General features: G+C 42.7%; 1 protein-coding gene across 1 annotated transcript in view; it reads right to left on the bottom strand.

Annotated features, from left to right (window-relative positions):
* LOC119414849 (MAGUK p55 subfamily member 7-like) overlaps positions 1–9,397 on the bottom strand; it is a 287,985-nt gene extending 278,588 nt beyond the window's left edge. Inside the window, exons 1-2 of the mRNA XM_037681971.1 lie at positions 9,302–9,397; positions 4,522–4,599 (exon numbers count right to left, since the gene is read on the bottom strand). Coding sequence (XP_037537899.1) covers positions 4,522–4,599; positions 9,302–9,397 — 174 coding nt within the window. The remainder of the gene's footprint in view (positions 1–4,521; positions 4,600–9,301) is intronic.
* Between the last annotated feature and the right edge of the window lie 10,303 nt (positions 9,398–19,700).

Below are 19,700 nucleotides of genomic sequence, written 5' to 3'. Positions count from 1 at the left end.
CCCCTCCGGTGGTGGGCCCCCCTGCCGCCGGTGCATTGGCGGCTCTCAGCAGCTGGGGCTGGGTGGTGGGGTGTGTGAGGGCCCGCCCTGGTTGCTGCCTGCGGGGGTCTGGGTGCCCTGGCTCTGTCGGGCCTCTGTTGGGGGGTGGTATGACCTCGGGACTCGGGGCTCGGTGTCCATGGCCGGATCCACTCTGGAGGGGCGGGTTGCCGGTGGGGCCTGTTGACTCGTCGCTGTTGCCGGTGGGGCCTGTTGACTCGTCGCTACAGCCTCCTGGGTGTTTCTGCATTGTGGTTGCTGGGGATCGCCCAGGGCTTCCCTTTGCTTCTCTCTCTGGGGGGTGCAGGTGTCCCTGTTGGGGGACTACCGGAGTTCCGGGCTTGGGGGCCGCTGTGTGTCTGTGGTTCCTGTCTTACCTGTGTTACCTTCGTGTCCTGTGGGGACAGGTTTATGGGTCCCCACATCCACTATTGAACATTTTTATGGAGACACCTTATAGTGATAAGCATGCTCACACAGGTGTTTAGATTCAGGTGTTTATCAGATACACACTCAGTTGGGTTGTGGTGGCCATCAAATATATATTGTATTACCATGTGCTGTATAAAATACTTTCTAATGATGTTATAAATATCATTATATAAGTTGTCTATTGTTGTGGTTTCTTGGTTTTGTCTTTTTTTTCTCTTTCCGCAGGTCTAGAGGCAGACTTCATTGATGTTGATTTGTGTTCTCTTTATTTCTCTCTCTCTCTCTCTCCTCTATTCCTATCTCCTTCTTTACATTTTAACTATTCTCTAACTTTTCTGCTTTGTTATATTCTTTGATTTTCTTCCCCATGTCCATTACATCTGGTACAAACCCAAAGCATATTCTAATAAAATTTAATTTATATATCAAGTGGAGCATTAAAGCCAGCCATAATGCTCTGGTTGTGAAAGTAAATCTGTTGGGCATCACTTTGACACTCAGACAATAATTCTAAGTGTCACAATGCCGGACAGGACAAGGGGAAAAAAATAAAAATAAAATAAATGAATAAATAAATTGTCCCTAAGGTAAACGCCCCTTGTCTGTGAAGCTGCTCTGCAGCTGCTTGGGGTGTAAGCTGGAGTATCATGTCTGAACCCTCTGCGTACAGTACACGCGTATGTACGCGTGAACGGACGTACGCGGTAGTATACTGGAGCCTTAACTCTTCCGGGTAGTGTGTTTTCACGGGAGTTGTAGTTTTCCTCCAACAAACTTTCCTAAACACTATTATCAGTCTTTATCGCCAGATAAATGACCCTATCCAAATCCACAGGGAGATCTCTGGTAATCAGTTGGTCTTTTATGTGTTTGTTTAAGGCGTTAATGAAGGCACTACATAGTGCTGTCTCACTCCATTCAGATTCCTCCGCAATGATGCGGAAGTGAACGGCGAATTTGGCCACCGTCTCCTTTCCTTGGCGTATGGTGAAGAGCTTTTGAGCCATCTCCTCCTGTTGCAGGGGGTGATCAAAAACTCGAAGGGAATCCCTCAAAAATGTTGAAAAAACCAAGGCTTTGATGGGATGGCTGTGAAGGTAAGCATAAGCCCACTGGTGCGCTTCTCCCTTCAGAGTGCTGACAACATACAAACCGGATTCCAAAAAAGTTGGGACACTAAACAAATTGTGAATAAAAACTGAATGCAATGATGTGGAGATGGCAAATGTCAATATTTTATTCGTAATATAATATAGATGACAGATCAAAAGTTTAATCTGAGTAAATGTAACATTTTAAAGGAAAAATATGTTGACTCAAAATTTCACAGTGTCAACAAATCCCAAAGAAGTTGGGACAAGTAGATATAAGTGGCTGGAAAAAAGGAAATTGAGCATATAACGATCAGCTGGAAGACCAATTAACACTAATTAGGTCAATTGACAACATGATTGGGTATAAAAAGAGCTTCTCAGAGTGTCAGTGTCTCTCAGAAGCCAAGATGGTAAGAGGATCACCAATTCCACCATTGTTGCGCAGAAAGAGAGTGCAGCAATACCAGAATGGTGTTACCCAGCATAAAATAGCAAAGACTTTTAAGTTATCATCATCAACCGTGCATAACATCATCAAAAGATTCAGAGAATCTGGAACAATCGCTGTGCGTAAGGGTCAAGGCCGTAAAACTCTACTGGATGCTCGTTATCTCCAGGCCCTTAAACGTCCCTGCACCTCAAACAGGAATGCCACTGTCAAGGAAATAACAGAATGGGCTCAGGAATACTTCCAGAAAGCATTGTCAGTGAACACAATCCACCATGCCATCCGCCATTGCCAGCTGAAACTATACAGTGCAAAGAGGAAGTCATTTCTAAGCAAGCTCCACAAGCTCCACAAGCTCAGACGTTTGCACTGGGCCAGGGGTCATTTAAAATGGAGTGTGGCAAAATGGAAGACTGTTCTGTGGTCAGATGAGTCACGATTTTAAGTTCTTTATGGAACACTGGGACGCCATGTCATCCGGACCAGAGAGGACAAGGATAGCCCAAGTTGTTATCAACGTTCCGTTCAGAAGCCTGCATCAATTATGGTATGGGGTTGCATGAGCGCTTGTAGCATGGGCAGCTTGCATGTCTGGAAAGGCACCATTAATGCAGAGAACTATGTTCAGGTTCTAGAACAACATATGCTCCCATCTAGACATCATCTCTTTCAGGGAAGACCCTGCATTTTTCAACACGATAATGCCAGACCACATTCTGCAGCAATCACAACATCATGGCTACGTAGGAGAAGGATCCAGGTCCTGAAATGGCCAGCCTGCAGTCCAGATCTTTCACCTATAGAGAACATTTGGTGCATCATAAAGAGGAAGGTGTGACAAAGAAGGCCCAAGACGATTGAACAGTTAGAGGCCTGTATTAGACATGAATGGGAGAGCATTCCTATTTTTAAACTTGAGAAACTGGTCTCCTCTGTCCCCAGACGTCTGTTGAGTGTTGTAAGAAGAAGGGGGGATGCCACACAGTGTTAAGAATGTACTTATCCCAACTTTTTGGGGATTTGTTGACGCCATGAAATTTGGAAACAACAGATTTTTCCCTTAAAATGATATATTCTCTCAGTTTAAACTTTTGATCTGTGATTTGTGTTCTATTCTGAATAAAATATTAGATGTTGGCACCTCCACATCATTGCATTCAGTTTTTATTCACAATTTGTTTAGTGTCCCAACTTTTTTGGAATCCGGTTTCTAGGTTATGCGAGCAAAGTTGGTGGCGGGAGCTCGGTTAAATGCCAGATTACATTGTAAGATAAAGTCTCCACACTTGCGTGTATTACCTTCAAACATTTCTGAAGGTCTTATGTCTGGTTCCTTGGGAGGCAGGGTAATGGTCTGCACCGTAGGTCCTGCAGGAGCAGTTTGGGTTATTGAGGAGGATTGGGCTGCCATCTCCTTTTGAAGAGCAAACACCATGCCACCCAGCTCCCAAAAGTTGTCTTGAGTGGTTTGCTACTGGGTTAAAATTTTCTGTAGTCACAGCATATTGGACGGTTTTCTCTTTTATTTGTGGCTGAGCCTGAACCTCCTCGGTTCTGCTTGGGGGGGTCTGTTTGGCCAAGACGTTCTATCATGATTGTATTTAGCGGCGGCCCCCAAAGTAAGCAGACTGAGAAGGAACGACAGAGTCAAAATGCAAAATGTAAGTGAACTTTATTTACAGGTGCAGTGCCAGGTACAAAGTATTTACAGGGATGTAAGAGAGAAGAAGGCCAGGTGAGTATCTTTAAAATCTTCAGGCAATCCTTAGTAATGATGATTTTAGAATGAATAATAATTTACTGTTTTTGTGTTTGTAGGTGTGCCCCGAGGAGGAGTGGAGAGGTCCTGAGTTTTTTGGGAGATCTGGTGTGGAGGTGAGTATTGATGGAGAGAGGAGCAGGTTGACCCAAGCTGATTTGTTTGATGGCTGCGGTTTGATGAGACATCATTGATCCACAGGAGAGTCACTGTGGAGAAATGAGGTCCTAGGGAGGACTTGAAGGAGCAGGACGTGGAAAGCCCTGGAGAGATCACTGACGGTGAGGACCAGCTGTAATGAAAAAGGTTAGTTGGCTGAACATGAGTTATCATAAGGTAGTTGATGTCCTGGCGCTGAAGAGATGTCTGGCAGGAGTTAATATACAGCCCCAGATCAGATCTCCTCAGGCAGTAGCTGGTGTAATGAGTGGAGGTGATTAGCTGTGGAAAGAGAGTGGGTGACAGAAAAACCCAGGAATCCCACAACCAGTATTTGTCACTTTGCACTGCCAAGCAAAATAAATGAATTAATAAAAAATAAAAAAACTCATCTTCTCAACAGTGTAAATCCTACCCACTTGAATATCTTGCACTAAATCATTAAGGTTTACTTGCACTCTTTGTTCAATTCTAGTCCAGAAAAACGCTTTCACACACAAACGTTCATACTGCTTACCACCTGTCATAATGGAAAACCGTGTGTATGTGTGTGTGTGTGTGTGTGTGGGGGGGGGGGTGTAATCACACACATCTGAGGCCAAACTTGCTGCGTGTTCCTGGACGTGGACCGGGCTCCGCTTCTCAAATCGCCTCAACTGCTCGTGGATCTGTCAAATCAGGAAAGAGTCTTATTGAGGACTTTATCCACATTTTAAAAATAGACAATGGCTGCAACTTCAGCTGTAATTACATATTAAATGATTTTCCTCAAGCTATAGCTGCAAATAGTAACACTAATAAAGTATTTCCAAGCATTTATCCATTTTCTTCAGCCACTTTTCCTTTTCAGAAGCTTGAGCCTATCTGCAGAAAATGTGTGAGAAATGTGGGACTCCCTTTACAGGTCATCGGTCCATCACAGGCACATATAAACAAACAACCATTCACTCTCCTACTCACACTTCGGGGCAATTTATAGTTATCAATGAACACAACATGCATGTTTTTTTGTCTGTGGGAGGAAACTTGAGTAATTGTATAGAAAAGCCACATGTGCACAATGAGAACAAACTCCATCCAGAAAAGTCCCAGGTCGGGAAGCGAACCTGTGACCTTCTCATTGAGAGGTGATAACTCTATTTCTTCAGCATGTCACAGTTGGCTCCAGAAAGTTATGAGACCCCCTTCACTTTTTCCAGTTTGTCATGTTCCAGCCTGATGATACATTTGCTTAAATTATTTTTAAGCCAATAATCTACACTTAGTACCACATTTACAAAATTAGATTTAAAACAAACTGATCTCAAGAAGAGACAAAATATGTCTGCTGCACTGAAGGTACCCAAGGCCACAGTGACACGCAAATATCTGAAGTGGAAGACATTTGGTAGGACCAGGACTTTGCGAGCTGGTAGCCTGGCCCCACTGAACAGTTGAGGGTCAAGAACCAAGGTGAGAGAGGTGACAAAGAACACAGTTGTAGTGAACTAGGCCTCCGACCAAAACCTGTCTCTGAAGACCTTCATGGGACAGGAACTGTTATTTCATTGATTTGAATCCAGAAATACAAATTAGCTCATCCAGAGACTGTCTAATTGTATCCTGAGGTAATCAATTGAAAGAACACTCTTCTTTTTATATTATCATTACTATTTTACAATATCTTGATAATCAAAGTGTGTTTAGTTCATACCATTTCTAAATGTTGAAGTGAACCACTCATTTTAAATCAACTGTGAAACAGTATTAATGATTTTTTAAAACCTCATTTAAATTAGAAATCAAGTTAAATGTCTATTTACAAAGTAATTATGCATTTTGATCTTCTGTCTGAATGAGAAGTAGTGATGTCAGTCGAAAGTCAGAGACAGTCAGAAAACAAGTTAGTAGAACGGGCTGTATTGTTTTTAAACCTAGCAGACGGTAAAAAGAGAAACACTGGCTTCTGCGTTGTCTCACTTCGCCATAACATTTCTCTGTCTGTACTAAACGTTCCTAAACATTCCTGAACCCTCGCTTGACTTTTAATAACCCTCTGACATCACTAGAACCACCCCTGTTGGTTGTTTCAACCAATCAGGACGTCCTAAGTGACCGGAAGTGAGAACTCTTTAAAAGTACACACTTCCTAGAACTATTCAGTCTTCTTGGGTCTTCTGAGTCTTCTTGACTCCTCAGTCTTTAATCTGAGTTTAACTCAGTCTTTGATGGAGTCTTCTCAAGCCTTGTGGAGTATTCCACTTCTGAGTGGAAACTCTGACGGACTCACAGATACTTGCTTTGAATCCACCCGGGCGTAACGCCTCCAACTTCGAAGGGAGCTGAGCCTGTTTGTTGAACGAAGTAAATCGACACGACTTCTGACAATGACCAGCCGCTCTAACCGGAGACGCTGGAAGGTAGCGTTGAAATGGACCCGGTACCGGAGCTGATTCTTCTCCTGCGAAGGTAACGAGTCATCACGCGCTAAGTGTACCAGAGGTTTGAGCTGGTGATTGAAAGAAGCGTGCTAATTCTGGTCAATCCAAACATACACCTCCCTTCATCCATCTCCTTTAAACTCTTCTATTTTGCTAGTAATCTTTCTAGATGCCTTCAGAAATGTCTTGTTGTCTTATTAGTAAAGCGTGCCAAGTTTTATTAATCAGAACCAGATCCGCTAATCAAGTGTACAATGTTTTGATGTTAAATTTTGATTCTGTTAAATAAATGACCGCATTTATTCTGATGGGTCAAAGGAAATTAACGTCTCTTGTCACTGATTAAACAATACTCACAGTTACCTCAGTCACATGGCATTAATTTAACTCGAAAAAGAAAGAACCCATTATATTTAAATAATTGGTAGTGAAGGTACAGCGAAGCTGCACCCCACATTTGGTGGGACCGTATGTCCACAGCAAAGCTGTCCTTGACATACTACACAGTGAACATTCTGACTGAGCTTCAGAGGTTCTGTGTGGAAATGTTAATTTTAAATGTTTTCTAAATTTGGTGTTTCTTAATTAAATCACTCAAAGCTGCAGTTTTTGCATAAGAGGTGATGAGCATCAGTGATCCTGTGACCCATAAAGGAAGAAGTGGGTAAAAGATGTATGGATGGAAGGCTGTGACTTGGGTTGTCTATCCATCCATCCATTATCTTCCACTTGTTCCAATGTTGGGTCGTGGGGAAGCAACTTGAGAAGGGATGCCTAGGCATCTCTTCCTACAGCCACCTCTTCCAGCATTTTTGGAGGATTCCACGGTGTTCCCAAGACAACTGATAGACAAGACGCTCTCTAGCATGTCCTGGGTCTTCCCCACTGTCTTCTTTCAGTCAGAAATGCCTAAAGTACAGGTAGCATCTATTCCAGATGCCTGAGTTAGCTCAACTGGTTCCTCTCGATGTGGAGGAGCAGTGGTTCTACTCCAAGTCTCTCCAGAATTACTAAACATCTCACGCTGTCTTTAATTGAGAGTCCAGCTACCCTGTGGAGGAAACTGATTTCAACCAACTGTATCCACAATCTTATTCTTTCCATCACTACCCAGAGTTTGTGGCCATAGGTGAGGGTAGAAACATAGACCAACTGGTAAAAAGAGAGCTTCACCTTACAGCTCAGCTCCCATTTAACCACAACAGACTGGCACAGCATCTGTAATACTGCAGATGCTGCAGATGCTGCACCGGTCTGTCTGTCAATCTTGTGCTCCATTCTTCCCAACTCGTGAGCAAAACCACAAGATTCTTGAACTCCACCACTTGAGGCAGAATCTCATCCTCGACCTGAAGAGAGCAATCCATCTTTTCCAACTGAGGATCATGGCCTCAGATTTGGAGGTGCTGATTCTAATGCCAGCTGCTTCACACTCGACTGAGAACTGCTTAATTGAGAGCTGAAGTTCACAGCATGATGACGCCAACAGGACCACATCATCCGCAAATGGAGGAGAAAGAATCCTGAGGCCACCGAACTGGACTGCCCCCTGGCTGCACTGGCAATGTGAACCAAACTCTTACACTGCTTGTAGAGGGACTGAACAGTCCGTAACAATAGGCTCCCAGTCCCATACTCATGGAGCACTCCCCGCAGAGAATCCCAAAGAAAATGTTTGAACACCTTCCCCAAGTCCACAACATGTATGTAGACTGGATGGGAAACTCCCATGACCCCTCAAGGACCCTAGTGACAGTTAAGAGCTAGTCCAGTGTTCCACAGCCAGGATGGAGCCCGCATTGTTTCTCCTAGATTCGAGGTTCAACCAACAATCCAACTCGCTTCTCAAGTACCCATGAATATATCTTACCAGGGAGGCTAAGGAAAATGATGGTTATGGATAGACCAACCCCAATGTTGGAACATGGAAGATGTGCTGGTAGGATTGAGGATGTCCGAGAACTATTTCTTCCACCTCCTGAGAATATCACTGATTGAGGTCAACAGCACCCCACCTTCACTGAACACAGTGTTAGTAAAGAGCAGCTTCCCCTTTGTCAGTCGCCTGATAGTTTACCAGAATCTCCTCAGAGTTGACCAAGAGTTTCTATCCAAGTCCTCACCAAACTCCTCCCACATCTGAGCTTTAGTCCCAGTAACAGCCAAGGATAAAGCCTGCTTGGCCCTCTGAACTGCTCAGCTGCCTCTAGAGTCTCACCAACCAACAAGGCCTGATAGGACTCCTTCTTCAGCTTGACAGCCTCCCTAACATCCACCACTGTGTTCAAAGACGGCTTCCACAAGAACCACCAACAACCTTGCGGCCACAGCTCAAGGCAGTAACCTCATTAACTGAGGCGTGGAACATGGCCTACTCTGACACAGATTGGGGGTGCAGAGAAGCAACCTTTTCTACTGGGAAAACCTCCAACACACAGGCACCATGTTGTGGAGCTGAATAGACCCACACCAGCTCAGTGCCTCCTACCATGGACAACTCAAGAGTGGAATAAGATCCTGCCCTTCTCAAGATTTGTTCCAGAACCCATGCTGTGCATTGAGATGAGCACAACTATATCCAGTTGGTACCTCTCAACCTCACGCAAGCTCAGGCTCCTTCCTCACCAGAGAGGTTAAGTTCCATGTCCCAAGAGCCAGCTTAAGTAAGTCAGGGTCAGAGCACCAAGGCCCCTGCCTTCGGCCACTGCCCATGGTGTCATGCACCTGACTCATATGACCCCTCCTGCAGGTGGTGGACCCACAGGAAGGCAACCCCATGTTGTTTGTTTGGGTTGAACTCGACCAGGCCCCATGGATAAAGACCCAGTCACCAGGAACTTGCCGTCAAGCCCCTCCTTGCTCCAGGATGAGGCCCAGGTAAACCACGTCTGGGCAAGGGACATTTCTGCCCATTTGAGTCTTTGTTAGTGAAATTAATCCCAAACTTCACCTTAAAAAGCAGGTGGAGCTTCTTCTCCATCAACATGCTGTGGAGGAACCTGTAGTCGTCCTCCTCTCTGTCGCTGGTAGGTTCTGTTCCAGACATCGCCAATGAGAACAGCCTGCAGGTGCCTGCATGAACACATAGACGCACGCATCAGGAGGCATCTGGTTTTAACTAACACACTAGTTTCAAACTGGGACAGCAGAAAAACCACTGCTACTGTTTTTAAATTTTAACTTTTGGAGACATTTGACAAAAAAAAAAAGGAACAATACACAGAGCGGTGCTTAAAATGCATTAATAAAGATTTTAATTTATCTCTTGAACTCTGAGCTTATCATCCTAATTCTTGTTTTAGAAACAAACAAACAAAAAAAAACCAGCTATGAACAAAGAACAACAATTGTGAAATTCCACTATGCTCTTGGTAGCATAAAATACTTTTATTAGTACATATTTTTCCACAATTTAAAACAGAGTGTTTTTACTATTCATTTCTTTATTATTTAATGTTCCATTTTAATCACATTGAATCATGCTATCTTATTTCCAACATTTTTAAAGGTCTTATTCCCTTATTCCCTATAATAAACCAGACAAAATTTTCACCAGTTGGACCAGTTTCAACAGCAGTTCAGTCCAGCAGGCACAAGCTTCAGGTTTGATCATTTTATTTTGTTTAGTTACCAAACAAGACTATATAACGGGTCAAACTGAACAATTACAAATCAATAAACCAAATCAGAATAGCAAAATACTTCATAGATAATTTCTAAAATGTTCAGACAAAATAAACTATTCTTAAAAAAGAAAAAAAAAAAATGCACCCACCAGAGTTTTCAACCAATTTGATCTGATTCAGGCTGCGACCATCAGTTGATATCTGAGAACAACGAGCTACATCCAGTTACAGACAGAGGTTAAAACTGATTTGACCAACCAGATTGTAAAAGAGCTTGTCCCTCATTTAGTCAATCTGTGTCCACTCTGACCCAAATTAAGCCTCTGGATGATCAATACAACAGAGGCAGCTTAGTCACAGCAGAGCATGGAGGAGAATAGTTTATGTCCAACATGCAGGAGGTTTATCTTGGTCTGAGAAAAGCCACAAGGAATTCTTTCACTCTATATTTTCTGTTTTAAAGGCAATAAATTAACTAATTGTGGTTTTAGCCATTCTATTTTTCATTTGTTTTGCCAGTATTGACAGGCTCTGGGCAGTTCAAAACAGAATAATGCATATCCTGATGCATGCTCAATAATCCAGGTAGAAAAATCTAAAAATGTTAAATCTGGTCCTCTGGACATTCAAAAAAAACAAAACAAAGCAAATCAACAAAAAAATGTAGAAACATTTCGTCTCTCATCCGAGAGACTTCCTCAGCACAGAAGATCAACATCATCAGGCCAGGACTCTGCGGTCTACACTCATCTCCAGGCCAGTGGTCACTCTTTCAGGGATGAAGATGTTCACATCCTGGATAGAGAGGAACGATGGTTTGAGAGAGGAGTAAAGGAGGCCATCTTTGTGAAAAGAAACCGTCCATCATTAAACAGGGGTGGAGCCTCCAGGTTCAACTGTCCCCCTCTTACAATGCTGTGATTGCTAGTATCACTCAGCCCTCTGTGAACAGTAAACAGCCATCAGTGTGCTAATGATCCATTGTTAGGCTGATGGTCCTTCTTGAGCATGTGATCAGCTGGTTTTGGTTGTCAGCAGCAAAACTGGTTGATCCACTCTGAGAAGGTGCTATTTAAGAGACTGAGCTGAATACAGCTCCTCAGACTGAGGAAGTCTCTTGGATGAGAGATGAAATGTTTCTACATTTTTTTGTTGATTTGCTTTGTTTTGTTTTTTTGAATGTCCAGAGGACCAGATTTAACTTTTTTAGAATAATGCATATTTACAAACTGTTTAACAAGGATCATTTTGTGAAGAAAATTAAAACACAACTGTGTCTCCTGGCTATCTACAAATCCCCATAAAAACATCTGTAGATCTCATGGAACAATACGCATGCTTAAAAAACCCAAACGATGCAGACAGGGAGTGGAGAGGACGATCCAGAAATGTGAGCTAGTTCATCTGGAAATTGTCACTGACTGGGGCAGCACGGTGGCGCAACTGATAGAACTTCTGCCTCTCAGCGAGAAAGTTGCTGGTTCAAATACTGATCTGTGGGGGCCTTTCTGGGTGGAGTTTGCATGTTCTCTCCATGCATGCGTGGGTTTTCTCCAGGTACTCCGGTTTCCTCCCACAAACAAAAACATGCATGTTAGACTGATAGGTAACTCTAAATTGTCTCTAGGTGAGAGAGAATGAATGGTTGTTTGTCTCGTTTGTCTCTATGTGTCCCTGTGATGGACTTGCGACCCGTCCAGGGTGTACCCCACCCCTCGCACAGTGATTGCCAGACATGGGCACTGGCGACCACCGTGACCCAAAATGGAAGAAGCGGGTAAAAGATAATGGATGGATGGATGTCACTGACTGTTGTTGAGGTCTTAATCAAACATTGAGAACCAACTTTCAAACACTTAGCTCAAAAACTGCCTCAACTCGAGATCGTTCAGTGGAAGGAAGACAGAGTCAAAAACACAGCCTGGGAAGTGGTTCTGAATTCAGACAAAGATTTATTTTACCTTCACAGCGCTGGAAAGGGAGACGTCTCACATGCACCTTACATCCATCTAACAAGTCTGAGTTACAAATGTATTTGCTTCGTTTAAATACAGCCTTATCAGTTACATTGGGATGTCCTTATCATGATGTTGTCCTGAGTCAGTCGGTGCTACTGGGCGTGGTCTGGCATGGTCTTGTTTTTTTTGCCCACTGCCCCAGCTGAATGTGATCTTTTCTGGCAAGATAACAATAGTCTCTGGTTCTCTTGTACAAGGAGTTACGCACATCATGAACTTCTATGACGTACATCATGATTTTGCTTTTTTTTTTAACCATACACAGAGAAATATTTCATGTCAGAGCATAGCAAAAAAGATGACATTATACAACATTTCCCCCTTTTGGTCCCCCCAAGGGGACCACCTCTTTGGCTGCAAACATCTGTCCCTGACGAGTGTCCAGAACTTGTGCTGGAAAAATCCCCAGGGCAACGATGTAGTGGTGCGGGGTAAAAACAGCACAACGCCTCACGCCCCTTGTGACGACGACCAAGATGGCGTTCCAGTGCACTCTCACAATCATCCTTACCCTGTGTCATAAGTTTAACAAAATTGCTGTTTAAATTATATAACAATAGCAATCAAATGAGCCATTAATAAGATAAATATAGCACAACTTAGTGAAAAAACGCAATACAATGTCTAAAAATGTAATTCTCTGTCAGTTGGTTACAAAGCGCACTATGGATGCCTGTATTTTAAAAGGACCACAACTTGTTGGCCTGCGTCTTTAACAATGACTACGAATTGGTTGGACAATTAAGGTCCATCTCATAGAGGCATCGTTCCGTCGCGTTGCCACTGACTGAAAGAGAGAGAGAGTTTCAGTAAAAGTTAAGATGTGGCCACATGCATTTATCTAAGTTGCCTATTGCTAGCAGTATGATAAAATATCCAAACCAATACTCAACAGTAATTTGGGAGCAAGAGAAGCAAAGTAACACATGTAATTATAATATGTATAAGAATCAACTTAAAGCAAAGAAAAATTGTGTAAAACACATGTTAGGAGACAGGTTATGAAGTCAGTGTCAGCAGTTCTCGGGTTATGCCACCAGGGAGAGCTCGAATTCCGTGTGGCTTGAAGGATCGCTGGTTGACAACATCTGATATCCAGAAGGTCTATCCCCACTCCCTTTCTCAATGTTTGAGGTGATACAGCACACCACGAGTGATCTTGCACAGGGCACACAGCAGCAACCACATACGACCAGTACACCTGAGTGTTTGTACATGGTCTTACTCAGTGTCCTCAATCCCTCCAGTGCCCTGGTCACTGACCCATCAGAACCTGTATTGTTGGGGATGAAAGTACAACACATATCTCCAAACATAGCACAATTTCAGCCCTCTAAGGCATGTGACTGTATTTTCTATCTCTACCACTAAAAGGGGTTTGTCAATATAAAATATTTCATTATTACTTCTACACTATAATGGTTTTATAGAACAACATAAACCACATTCCATTCATCCTTTCATCCTTTTTTTTATGTTTACAAACCTGAACCTCAAAAAGGATATGATGGATTTCTCCAGAGTCCTTTACTCTGGATCTTCCTGAAAGAAGCAAAGTTATTTTTCACAAGAAAACACAGCAATATGTGATTACCACATGCAGTGAAGATGAGTAATCAGAAGAGTTAAGGTTTCAAAGTTTAGTGGTGAATATTTGGCATGGGTGATGTTAATTTTAGTTAAGATGATAGATTTTATTTGTCTTATTTCCTCCTGCCTGTGGGAAAGAATTTAGTAAACGCATGCGCAGAAAATATATTTTCATTAATCACCCTGTCCTCAAAACAGCACAATACAGCATTAAACATTGAGTTTGCTGATAAATGGAGCTGGAAAAATAAAAGGAAGTCAAAATCAGTTATTCAGCTCTGCCATAGCTCCTCTGGAGATCTGTTTAGGTAAAACAAAAACAAAAGTTTCACAATACATGACTATCGTAAAAATGTGGTTAAAAACACTCTATACACGAGAACCTAATTAATTTATCAGTCCAGTCCAGTCTTAGTCATGTCAAATCAAATTTATTTAAGAACACAGATCCACCACATTTTCATTGTTCTTCTGGGTCTAGGGACGTCCCACTAAGAGATTCGTCATGTACACATTCAAAGGAAGAAAGATAAATACTTTGGTTATTAAGAGCGTTGTAACTTAAAATCTCCTATTTACACACAAATGATCTAGCAAAGTAAGTCTGTACATCAATCACTGTTCCTTCTCAGTCGCCCTCCTTAGTCTCCACATGTTCTTTTTCTTCTGGTGCCGCCCCCTTTTGAAGTTCAGTAACCTGTTCAAGTGTAAGTTTGTATTTTATCTCTTCCTCTGCTGTGACTGTCATCATCAAGGGAGAGTGTCCTACTGTGGCTTTTGCTGCATTGTCAACTGCTTGATTTCCCTGAGCTGTGTAGGAGTCACTGTTGTCATGTCCTTTGCATTTCATTACTGCCACTCTCAAGGGCAGCAGAAGAGCCTTTGCTAACTCTTTCATGTCTGCTTCGTGTTTAATGGTTTTTCCTCCTGCTGTCAAAAAACCTGCTCTAATCCATTGACAAAGTTCCACATGGACTGCTCCTACTGCATAGGCGGAATCCGTGTAAACATTCACTTTCTGATTCTCTGCTAGTTTCAGTGCTTCTACCACTGCTCTGACCTCTGCTCTCTGTGCAGATGGTGCACCTTCTAGCTGTTCTGCTTTTATCACTTCATAGCCTGTATCTGTTTTTTCCACTATTGCATAACCTGCTTTCAGGCCTTCTGTTGGATGTCTGTAACAACACCCATCTGTGAATAAGTGTCTTACCTGTATTCCCCAAAGTGGGGATGCTTCTAGATCTGGCCTCACTTTCTCCAGCTTGACCACCAGCTCTTCACATCGGTGAGGCTCACCTTCTGCAACACAATCTGCCATATTTATTCCCTCATGTGAGAACGTTATGTTGGGGGCTTCTAAGGTTTTCGATAGTCTGTGTTGTCTAAGAGCTGTCATCGTCAAACACTGTGAGTTCACATAGGCAACCACGCTATGTGTTGTCAGCACCTGCAGGGTGTGGACCATAACTATGTGTGCTGTTTTTTGAATCAGTTTCGCTATCCCGGCTGCATGTTGTGTGCATGGAGGATGTCTTTTTTTCCATGTTGTTCATCATAAGTGAGAGGTACTGTAATACTTTCCTCTCTCCCCCTTTTCTCTGAAACAAAACCCCATTTATTGTGTGTTTTGTTACAGAGACATCCAGGAAGAAAGGACAGCTGTAATCTGGTAAGGTTAATTCAGCTGCCGATGCCATGTGTTGTTTTAAATGAGTAAAGGCGTCTTCTGCTTCTTTTGTCCAGGTTAGTGGACTATTCAAATTTCTCATACCTTGTTCCTTGACCAGATGGCGCAAGGGTTGAGTCAGGTCCGTGTATGCTGGCAAGTAGCTACGACTATAGCTGGTGAGTCCAAGGAAAGATAACATGTCCTTCACCCGTAGTGGTTTTGGATGTGTCAGGATGCTCTGCTTATGTGCTGAAGACATGCTAGTGGTTCCTGCGGAGATTACACGGCCCAGGAAAGAAACCTGTTTTCTACCAATCTGCAATTTAGTTTTACTAACCTTAAAACCAGAGCCGTGTAAGTGTTGTAGGACAAGTCGTGTAGCTTCCACGCAGAGATCAGCAGTGGGAGCGGCCAACAGCAAGTCGTCCACATACTGGATCAGTGTGGTGTTGCCGGGAAGTGGACAGGTTTGCAAAACGTCCTTCAGGACCTGGTTAAAAATGCCTGGAGAGAGAGAATCCCTGTGGAAGTCTCATGTATCTCCACTGTCTGCCTTTGTAGGTGAATGAAAACAGGTCACGACAGCTGTCCTCTTAAAGGTGATGGGAGCACAAGAGACGTGTCCAACATCAGTTGGAGACTGTGCCCAGAGAGAGTCAGGAAGTGAAGCCAGCATGTCCTTAGCAGTGTGGTAATCTGTCCGTTCTCTCCCATGTTGGCGAGTCAGCAGGTTGTGTTCAAAGTCGATCTGTTCAGAACTTTCAAACTGTATTCTGTATGTGTCACATGATTTTGAATAATACAGACCTGGTGCTGTGGTGCACGTCCAATCTGTGGTAGCCAGAGAGCATTTAACCATCCCTCCTAACTCCTTGGCTTGGCGCTCAGGATTTATAGAGAGAGATAAATGGGGGATAGCTTCATCACTCATTTGATACCAGCTAAGCTGTTCAGTGGTCAGTGTTACTGTCGCTGATACTCCCTCAGGAGCTACATAAATATTTTCAATTTTAATTTGCCAAGTCTTACCCTCAAGGTCAGATGAGAAGGCTTCTTGGTACCAGTCTGTGTGTTCCCGGTTATAGAAGAGGGTGACGTGAGGCGGGTCAGCAGGAGAAACGTAGGCACGCAGACTGATGAGCCAGTGCTTCCAGGTCTGGAATGTTTTCAGGAGACAGCTCGACTGTTCATGTGTCAACCGGCCCCAATAGATGTCTGCGTACTCCGGAGTGACAGGGTGTAACAAATATTGTCCATCTGTGATTGAGTCTCTGCAATGGATGATGGAGCCATCTGGTAGCGAAACTGTCAGCCCATCTGCACCACACAGTACGGTAGCTCCCAGCTTGATCAGCAAGTCTCTTCCTAGTAAGTTCACAGGAGTAGATGGGGAGCAGACAAAAGAATGTTGCAACGTCTGGGCCCCTAGGTTAAAAGTCAATGGTTTTGTTAAGTGCAGACTCTGCTCTTTCCCTGAGAACCCTGTCAAAGACAGTTTTTGATGTTAAACTGTTGATGAGGGTGCTGTTTATAGTCGAATATGTGGCTCCTGTGTCCACTAGAAAGTTCATAGGTTGACCTCCCACTCTGGCAGATAACATGGGGTCTGTAGAAGTCATGTTACCTGACCGGGTCTCAGGGGTGTGTCAATATCGTTGGTACACGTCTTCTTCCCACTGCAGATACTGGCCACCGGCAGGAGGCGGTATGTTAGCAGGATTGTGTGGAATCATACCTTGTGACCCTCCACCTTTACTCCCCTGCATGGGTGGGGCTCTGCACTGTCTGGCCCAATGGCCAGGTCCCCCACAGTTGTAGCAGATTTCGTCTTGCAGGTTCCTTTGCCCGGGTGCACCCCTGCCCCCTCGTCCACGTGCCATGCCTCCCCGTGCACGACCACCAGCACGCCAACCTCCTCCACATCCAGTCCCACCAGACCTGTGCACAAATGGAAAAGACGGGAAGGGAAAAGAGGGATTGGGATATTGGGAGGAGACAACTCCTCCTCCAGGATACTGATTAGCCACAGGTGCAACATTGTTGTGTGTAAGTTGTGAAACATTCCCTGTTCCTGCAGCTAACATTATTTTCTCAGATTTATCCTTGTTCTTTGATACCTTCTGCCGTGCTTCCTGAAGCTGTAACTTGAGGAGCTGATTTTCTAGGTCAGCTCTTTCATCTTTTTTCTTTTTTAACTTGTCCTGTGCCGCCTGCAAATGATGTAGTAAATGTTTTTCCCACTTAGCATGCTCGCACCCTGGGAGATCAGGATTTTTCACCATCAGCTCTGACACTTCATCAGGTACTCCCTTCAAAACTGCTTCTCTGAACAATTCAGTCAGATTAGACGGTCACCTTTTGGATTAACTGTTGTGTGTCTCATCCAAATCTCTACTGCTTGAGTGATGTAATCTTTCGGGTGGACCTTAGGGTCCCATTCAAATTTTGGTATTGCTGCCGGAGTAGACAAAGGGAACTGTTGCTTAATTTGTCTGGCTAATTGTGTAATTACCACTGCTAAAGGAGTGTGGTTTGGCTGAGTGTCAGTGCGGGCGGCTCGTTCCAACTCATGTCCCACCATAGGGGTGACACAACGTCCTAAAATTGCCCTAAAATCTCCTAGTGCCAAAGTCATTCCTCTCGTGAGTCCATCCAGCTCAGATAACCATAAGCTTCCTCCTGCCGAGATACTAGGAAGCTTATCAACCAACGCGTCTCCATCTCCCAAGGGAAAAGGTACATATTTCAGTGTCCCTCCTGCTATCTTCCTTGTTCTCCACCTCCTCACTATGTCAAAGTTTTGAACAAAGTTAATGTTATAACTTGTTATTCTCCTTATTCATTTGGAAAGTTTGATAATTAATTCATGGAGTAGTATGGGTTTCATAACCTGACAAGTTTTTATGTTATAGCAAAGCAACAAGCAGACATATTTTCCTACATCTATGCAAATATATATGAATATATGTGATATTTGTAAGTTAAATAAATAAAATCAGTGTTTTTTAACTTTAAGGAGTAGTTGTATTCTATTTTATATTACATTTAGTTAAATTTATCTACATTTATACAACTACTCCTAGTGTAGGATAGCAGTCTTACATTTATATCTGGTCCTTTGAGGGCAACCATTTATTCTGATGTGGCCCTTCGGTGAAAATGAGTTCGACACCCCTGCAATACCAAGGGTGTGGAGCTTACTCATAAAAATACTGCTACTTTTCTTTTCTTCTTTTTTTTTTTTTTTAGCTAAAGGCCAATTTTAAAACCTACATTAACTCAAATCTGATACCCACCATCTTTTCTAGGTCATGGCCAATGTTATTTGGGGACTGTCAATCACAAACAGAAATTCAAATACAAATAGATGGAGTGAAAATTGAAAGAGTTCATGAAAACATATTTCTTGGTGTCATTATTGATGATAAACTCAACTGGAAACCACACATAAAATATGTTCAATGTAAAGTCTCAAGAAATATTGCCCTCTTAAAGAAAGCCAAGTTGGTCATAGAACAAAAAGCATCACATGTACTCTACTGTTCACTAATCTTACCTTATTTAAGCTATTGTGCAGAAATCTGGGGCAATAATTACAAAACTACACTACAGGCATTAACAATACTAGAAAAAAGAGCAATAAGAATAATCCATAAGGTGGGATATTTAGAAAGCACTAATATACTATTTGTAAAATCTAAATTATTAAAGTTCATTGACATATTGAAACTACAGACAGCTCTAATTCTTTACAAAGCAAAAAATAAACAATTACCAGAAAACATTCAAAACCTGTTAAAAATTAAGGAGCAAATTTATATGTTATGGGGGGAATCACAGTTTAAAATATGCTAATTCAGAACTACTAGAAAAAACTTTTGTGTATCAGTAAGTGGAGTCAAACTGTGGAATAATTTGAATATTGAACTTAAACATTGTCCAAACATAAAACTGTTCAAATTATCATATAAACATATCATTATTGCTGGATATAATATATAATAATATTATTCATTTATTGTTGTAAAGTCACCCACAGACCAGTTCCCCATTGGCTGTCATGTATTTGTTTGTCAAATTCTTCGTCCATCCTAACAGCTTCCTGTTGTGCAAACAGTCTTTGTCAAAATTCATGTTTTCACAAAATAAAATAAAATAAAATAATAGTCTTAGTCAAAATTCACATTCTCACAATGAACACCCACACACACACTTTGTTGCCAGGTGAAAAGACACGACCATCGCACTAGTTGCGTAGGAATTATCTTATCTTGAGACCTGGCAACCCCGCTCCACTCACAGAACACAGCTGTTTTCACATGGAGCGGTCTCATACAAACAAAACACAATCGCTCGTCCGACGCGCCTTAACTTTCTCTAGAGTTCAAAATCACAATTTCAGCTTCTCACACGACTGTGAGTAAAACACTCAAGTCCACACGGCGG

The sequence above is a fragment of the Nematolebias whitei genome, chromosome 9, assembly GCF_014905685.2.
Source record: "Nematolebias whitei isolate Nwh7 chromosome 9, NemWhi1, whole genome shotgun sequence".
NCBI classification, from domain to species: Eukaryota; Metazoa; Chordata; class Actinopteri; order Cyprinodontiformes; family Rivulidae; genus Nematolebias; species Nematolebias whitei.
This window is presented reverse-complemented; position numbering and strand designations above follow the sequence as displayed.